Source organism: Heterodontus francisci, chromosome 37, assembly GCF_036365525.1.
Source record: "Heterodontus francisci isolate sHetFra1 chromosome 37, sHetFra1.hap1, whole genome shotgun sequence".
Classification (NCBI taxonomy): Eukaryota; Metazoa; Chordata; class Chondrichthyes; order Heterodontiformes; family Heterodontidae; genus Heterodontus; species Heterodontus francisci.
Window position 1 is genome coordinate 4,401,600 of NC_090407.1, and position 6,792 is coordinate 4,408,391.

Genomic DNA, 6,792 nt, shown 5'->3' on the forward strand with positions numbered 1-6,792 from the left:
TTCAGCCTTGCTAGTGTTTGGCTGAAGGAAATTCTGGCTTATTGAAGACATCAGAACAGACAGTACAGCAACACGCATGGAATAAAGGGAGGTAGTGGAGCAGTAAAGCTGGGTGTTGGCATTGCATAGAAACTGATTCCAGGCTGTGGATAATGCTTTCAAAGAGGCAGCATGTAGATACGAAGGCTAAGGATTGAAGCTTGGAACGCACCCAATGTGATGGTGATTGTGCGAAGAGAAACTATTCCAGGATGTTTGGCTGTTAGAGATGGGGAGTGGAACCATGATGGGGCATTACCACAGAGGATGAGCGGTGGACATTGGCCATACTAACAGTCGCAGAGAAGTTGAGGTGGGTTCACACACTATAGTGGTAATCACGGTATTACTGACTTGGACCAGGGTGTAGGTGTTGAAGCCACCTACATGTTAAAACTCACCAATCTTTAAAACATGTTTCATTTCCAGGTGAAGTTAAAACACTCATGATACAACTTCTAAAAGGCGTTCGACATCTTCACGATAACTGGATCTTACACCGAGATCTAAAGACATCTAATCTATTACTCAGCCATTCGGGAATACTTAAGGTCAGTTCTACTGCAGTGAGACAGTAGATATTACTGGCGCTTTTCCACTTTTATAGGATGATGCTCGAGTCCCTCTTCCTGTGGAACTTATGGGTTTGTGATCCCCATGTTCACAGTGGTCGAGTGCTCAACGTTGTTCATACACACGCTGTTTCTAGCTTTGCAGTTTCTTTTTTTGGTCCTGTTATGCAACATATGGTCTTTTTTACTGCCTCGCTTTTACATTAATACTTACTGTTAAATTCTTGCCCCTTTTTAATTAATGGGGTGTTTTCTTCCTTCCCTTGTCTTACAGATCTTTACACCATTCCCTACTGCAAGGCAACAAATAACCTGCTCCCAGTCATGTTCCCAGGCTAGATTTCACCACATCCAGGCGTAGGTGCATGAGTAGCTGAGAGTGACTGAAAAGAAAATATGGATAAACCCATTTCCTCCCACTTTTTTTTTTCTAAAGCACTCTTTCTCTGCTTGTTGCCTCCTTCATAACAGTCTGCTAAGAATGGGATTTTGTGCAAAACTACTCTGACACAGAACATTAGAACTTGACTGGGCTATGTTATCAATGTATTCACACTAATAACTGACTGCTGATCATTGATGCTCTTTCCAACCAAGTGCAGGATGACACATCTAATGTGCATTCATAGTTACTATTGTAGATTGCATCACTGGTAAATACTATTTAAAGCAAGCAGTAAAGTTTGTCTGTTATCTTTTTAATATCAGTAAATTTAATGATTCTGGAGCAGATAAATCCTGTGTTTGACACAGTGTTCCTTTGGAGGTACTTGATATTTGTAGAGTAGTGAAAGTTGTTTCAGTAATAGATGCTAACGTGCCAATGTAATAATTCAAAACAAATTTTATTGAACATTCTCCAGATTGGTGACTTTGGACTTGCTCGAGAGTATGGTTCCCCATTGAAGCCTTACACACCCGTAGTGGTAACTCTCTGGTATCGAACTCCTGAACTGCTACTTGGAGCAAAGGTTAGTAATCTGTTCAGAAAGTGAGAAGAACTTTCCCACAGCATCTGCTTTTGATTGATTCTGAAGATCACCAAAGAAGATACTAATTGTCTTTATGCAACCCACCTACTTTGACTTGTATTATGAATCTGTTGTGATATTATGTATATTGCCAATGTTCTGGTGGCTTTATCAGTCGATTATTTAGGTTTCCATTAGCACTATAGAAATAGTGCAACATGAAACAGCATATGTTTAAAATGGTGTTTTGGAGCAGTTTGCTAAGATGTTCCCCTGCCACCCCCACACGTTGCTTGCCTGATTAAACTGTATACAGAAACACATGGCTGGTTCATTTCAGTTGAAGTAAAATGTCTGTTCCATTAAATTGAAGTAAATGAGGACATATTTTGAAATAGATGTGTTGAGATCAGTGAATAGTAATCGGCAATCGTGTGGCTCACTAGTTGTAGAGTAAAATTGGATTTGCTTCGACATTTTAAACTGCACACGACTCACTTGTCAGATTGATTTTTAAATTAGGGGAATTTGAGGAAAAGTATTGGGCCTGTTGTATGACTGACCGTGCTAACACTCCTACAAAACAGATACTGTGCAGATTCCAAATTTTATACTTAATTTTTCTCTGTAATTATCTAAATTATTTTCCTACTCAGATGGGGCTATTGTGATCCTAGGTGTAGGATGACTGGAAGGTTTCTTTTTGAAAGCATGTGTATGGAAACGTTGAGAAACCTTTTGCATTCATTGGCTGCTGCTGGCATCCTGCCATTTTGTTTTCTTTGCAGGAATACTCGACTGCCATTGATCTGTGGTCGGTGGGCTGCATCTTTGCTGAATTCCTAACTCAGAAACCTCTGTTTCCAGGGAAATCAGAAATAGATCAGATTAACAAAATCTTTAAGGTACGTAACCTTATTAATACAGGCATGCACCTTGATGTCATACAAAGGTGAGCCAATGTCCGAACCATTTGCCTTCTGCTTTCCACTAATCTGTGTAAGTTCCTGCAATGCAGCTTTTCTCACACCTGCTGTTTTGGTGGCTTTTCAATTATTAGACACTGGAAATAAATCATCACCTTGTTCCCTTGACAGTACTGAAGATAAAGCTCCTGCCAGATTGAGGGACCTGACTCCCTCTGCCTTCCGCTTCAACCCATGCATTTTACATTGAACCTATAGTTGTGCACTATTCTTAAGCTCTCAAAAAGCTTGACTGTTACTGTCTCTTATTTGCCAGGCTTGTGCTGCCTGTAGTGGTTGGCACAGTTTCGCATCTACCTGCTAAGATGTCATTGGATTCACCAGATCTATTAGTGCATTTGCTACATTGAGTTTGCTACATCTTCCTGTTCCCTCCCACTTCCCTCTTCTACCTTGTGGATCATCAAACCCTCAAAACTGGATAAAATGACTGAAGGGTCACTGACCTGAAACGTTAACCCTGCTTCTCTCTCCACAGATGCTGCCAGACCTGCTGAGTATTTCCAGCATTTCTTGTTTTTATTTTATATTTGATAAAATGATTAATCCCCCAACCCTAGATTCCAGTTGATAGAATGCTTGAAATTCTTTGGATAATTTAAACTATGTTGGTTTACATTTTCTTTGTAGCTATACTGTAGCATCTGCAAAGACCGAATCATTGAAAGTGAAGGCTACAATTTAAAATGCAACCCACCCTAATTACATTAAGTTGAGCTGTAATCATTTTCTCCTTGCAGGAGTTAGGCACACCAAGTGAGAAGATCTGGCCAGGTTACAATGAGCTTCCTGCAGTGAAAAAAATGACCTTTACTGAATATCCATTCAACAACCTGCGTAAGCGGTTTGGAGCCCTTTTATCTGATCAAGGCTTTGACCTCATGAACAAGTGAGTGTAGGGGTTACCATGTGGATTCAATTAACTCCAGTTTACAGTATTCAAAACCAAAAAGGATTTATTGGAAATCTTTGCAGAGGAAGATTAAGTTTGGTCAACTAAAAATTGAACCTGGGTACACATTGCTTTTTCATGGTCTTTTCAACCTCATTTGAAACAATATCATCACGCTTCACTGTCGCTGGGTCAGAATCCTGGAACTCCCTAACAGCACTGTGGGCGAACCTACACCACACAAACTGCAGTGATTCAAGAAGGCGGCTCACGGGCAATTAGGAATGAGTAATAAGTGCTGGCTTTGCCAGCGGTGCTCACAGCCTATGAAAGGATAAAACAAAGCATGGAGGAAGCACCCTTCATGAGCACCAAAACACACCAAGAGCACAAATGTGCAAAAGGTTTTTTTAAATTAAGGAGGTAAATTAGACACCACTGGTGTTGACAAGTGACGTAAATTGGGAAGCAGTGATTCATACGAACGTGTGAATTAGGAGCAGGCATAGGCCACTCGACCCTTGAGCCTGCTCCACCATTCAATAAAATCGTAGCTGATCTGATTGTAACCTCAACTCTACGTTCTCACCTACCCCTGATAACTGTTCACCCCCTGGCTTATCAAGAATCTATCTACCTCTGCCTTAAAAATATTTAAAGACTCTGCTTTCACTGCCTTTTGAGGAAGAGAATTCCAAAGACTCACAACCCTCAGAAAAAAATTCGCCTCATCTGTCTTAAATGGGTGACCTCTTACTTTTAAATAGTGACACCTAGTTTTACATTCTCCCACAGGGGGAAAATGAGTTTATAGCTCATTTAGATAAACACAGCATGTAGTGATTACATTTGATTTCTTGACCATTTTTATTGAACATTATTTAATTTTTTCTCATTTCAAACAAGTTGCTGCTGATAAACTACATTATGTGCTGGCTGCAGAATATGATTATGTAGTTTTGAATTGAGAGTGCCCAGTGTTACTACTTATAAGGTTAATTTTTGATAACTTTGTAAGACATCTGTTAACATTACGTGAAGTATAGTGAGGACACAATTCTACTGCCAGGTATCTAGAAATCTCCTTCTCTTTGCGACAGATTTTTGACTTACTGCCCTGCTAAAAGAATTACAGCTGAAGAGGCATTGAAACATGAATATTTCAGAGAGACACCACTCCCTATAGAATCAGCCATGTTTCCAACCTGGCCTGCAAAGAGTGAGCAACAGAGAGTTAAACGTGGGACTAGTCCTCGTCCGCCTGAAGGTGGACTTGGCTATAGTCAACTGGTAAGTATCTTGTGCATAACTAGCATTTATACAAGGACTTTAACACAGCAAACCTTGATGCTTCACAAAGCAGAAAATGACTGTAACCAGTAGTAGGAAAGGTGACTGGAAGTATATCAAAGACTGAATTTTAAAGGTAAGTACTAGCAAGGTTGAGGGGTTTAGGGAGAGAGGTCTAAAGAGTTGGGCCACCAATGGTGCAGCAGAGAGAAGGGTTTGGAGGTCTGAATTGAAAAACCCATGCGAAGACTGAGCAACAGAATTAAACATGGAACCAGTCTTTACTATAGTGAATCAGTAAAGTTTTATTTTTTATATAAATAAGGCTGGAGGAAGATGGGAAAAGGACATGGATTGTAAATTAGGATGAGGATTTTAACAGATACATGGGACTTGAAGCACAGGAGGGCTCAGTGGAGTTATGGGCGGGTTTGAGTGTGCGTATTTGTAATTGAAGTCAGCAAATAGTGTTTGAGAAATTAAGTCTGGTGGTAGTGTGCTCTGGTAATTTAAAATGATGATCCAACAAGCCTACCCCTTTATGGTTGATCTTAAAGCCTTTCCATCATCCTCAACCTCTTACGCTGGAAATACACCTAGTTGCCTTTCAAACCTATTTATATTTCAGTAACCCTGTAATCACTGGCTTACTTAATATATCGGTTCAGGTATGCTGCAGGAAAGATTATTCTTAAGCCAGTATGTGTTTTATGTGATATTAATTACCTCAAAACACTCCCATGCTGTCATCAACTGCGGCAGACAACCAGTACTTTGTCCTTGTGTTACATAGTTTGGTGTTTTCTCGACCATCTAAGTGGACGCAGCCCAAAAAATTTAAATGCCCAAATTGTTATTTTACTAAAATCTTTTTCTTTGTGTGAAATAGCTCCTCAGCACGACTGTTCATTTTCTAACGTTGTTTATGCCACAAGAATTCTTTAATAAATGATCTGGCACAGATAAAATTCTCCTCTTGTACCAGCAACCGTTCCTATTACCAGGGTTGCGTGGTTCAGGAAATTCTTGAGATATAATGGACTGAAATGTAATGGTAGTTCATTAATGATCCTTGTCTCTAGCTTGGTATCTTTTTTTTCTGTGCATCAGCTGGTTTTAGCAACTTGTCCACTTAATTCACTACAGTAGGTTGACTGAAATTTAATTTGTCACCTGTTATCACTTCCAAGCCTCGCTTCTGCATTGAGCACTTTGTGGCTATAGCAAAGTCCAGTGCTGGTGGGAATTCTGCTCAGCAGGTCTGAAAAAATCTCAAGCAGTTGTGATCTCTGGTTCTCCAGACCTGGCTGAGGAAGAAACATTAAACACTGTGGGAAAGGAGGAGAGAAGTGAAATAGGTGCTTTGTAAACAGCTTTATTTTGTTGGTTTATTTGCAAACTCTTTCCTTTTACAGGGCGATGATGATTTGAAAGATACTGGATTCCATCTAACAACCACAAACCAGGGAGCCTCTGCTGCTGGCCCTGGTTTCAGCCTAAAGTTCTAATGCACTGACTCTATGATCAGAATGAAAGACAATTCAGTAGCTAAAGGATGACTTTTACAATTGGTATCTTAAAACTCTGCTTTATAGCAGAAATTGTGTTGTATTTCTTGTACAGCATTGCAGGTCAGCAAGCTTCTTCATTCAACTTTTTTAAGCTTTTAAACTATCCATTTGTAAAATGTAAAATAATTCAAGTTGTTTGCAAGGTGAATCATAATTGTTAAACTTGACTGGTTAAAGTGGAATATTTTGTGTACATGTAGAGTTTTGGTAAATTTAAAAATAAAGTCCGATCAAAGTATGTTTTACTTTGTGTCAGATTAGCTGAACTGAGTATAGATTTCAGCTAGAGAGCAGAGAAGGTTTTTTTCAATGTATTAATCCATTCTACAGTGGTAGTATATTGTTACGCAATGATTTCTTTTAGGTAGCTTTCCACACTGAGCTAAATGCCTGTTATGAAAGGTAAAAATTAGAGATTGGCAAGATGTAGATTTTCAGTCAGTAACAAGAGTCCAGTTGGGCTATCTGAAC

At 39.5% G+C, this 6,792-nt stretch overlaps 1 protein-coding gene across 15 annotated transcripts in view; it reads left to right on the forward strand.

Moving 5' to 3' along the window:
• cdk11b (cyclin dependent kinase 11B) overlaps positions 1-6,559 on the forward strand; it is a 40,734-nt gene extending 34,175 nt beyond the window's left edge. For 14 of the 15 annotated variants that reach the window (XM_068016878.1, XM_068016886.1, XM_068016879.1 and 11 more), the window contains 6 exons: positions 469-590; positions 1,475-1,582; positions 2,371-2,487; positions 3,309-3,457; positions 4,561-4,750; positions 6,166-6,559. In XM_068016878.1, the coding sequence (XP_067872979.1) occupies positions 469-590; positions 1,475-1,582; positions 2,371-2,487; positions 3,309-3,457; positions 4,561-4,750; positions 6,166-6,258 (779 nt within the window). In that variant the 3' untranslated portion in view covers positions 6,259-6,559. Of the gene's footprint in view, positions 1-468; positions 591-1,474; positions 1,583-2,370; positions 2,488-3,308; positions 3,458-4,560; positions 4,751-6,165 lie in introns of those variants that run through there. The other variant, XM_068016890.1, reaches the window with a different exon arrangement.
• Positions 6,560-6,792: the final 233 nt, after the last annotated feature.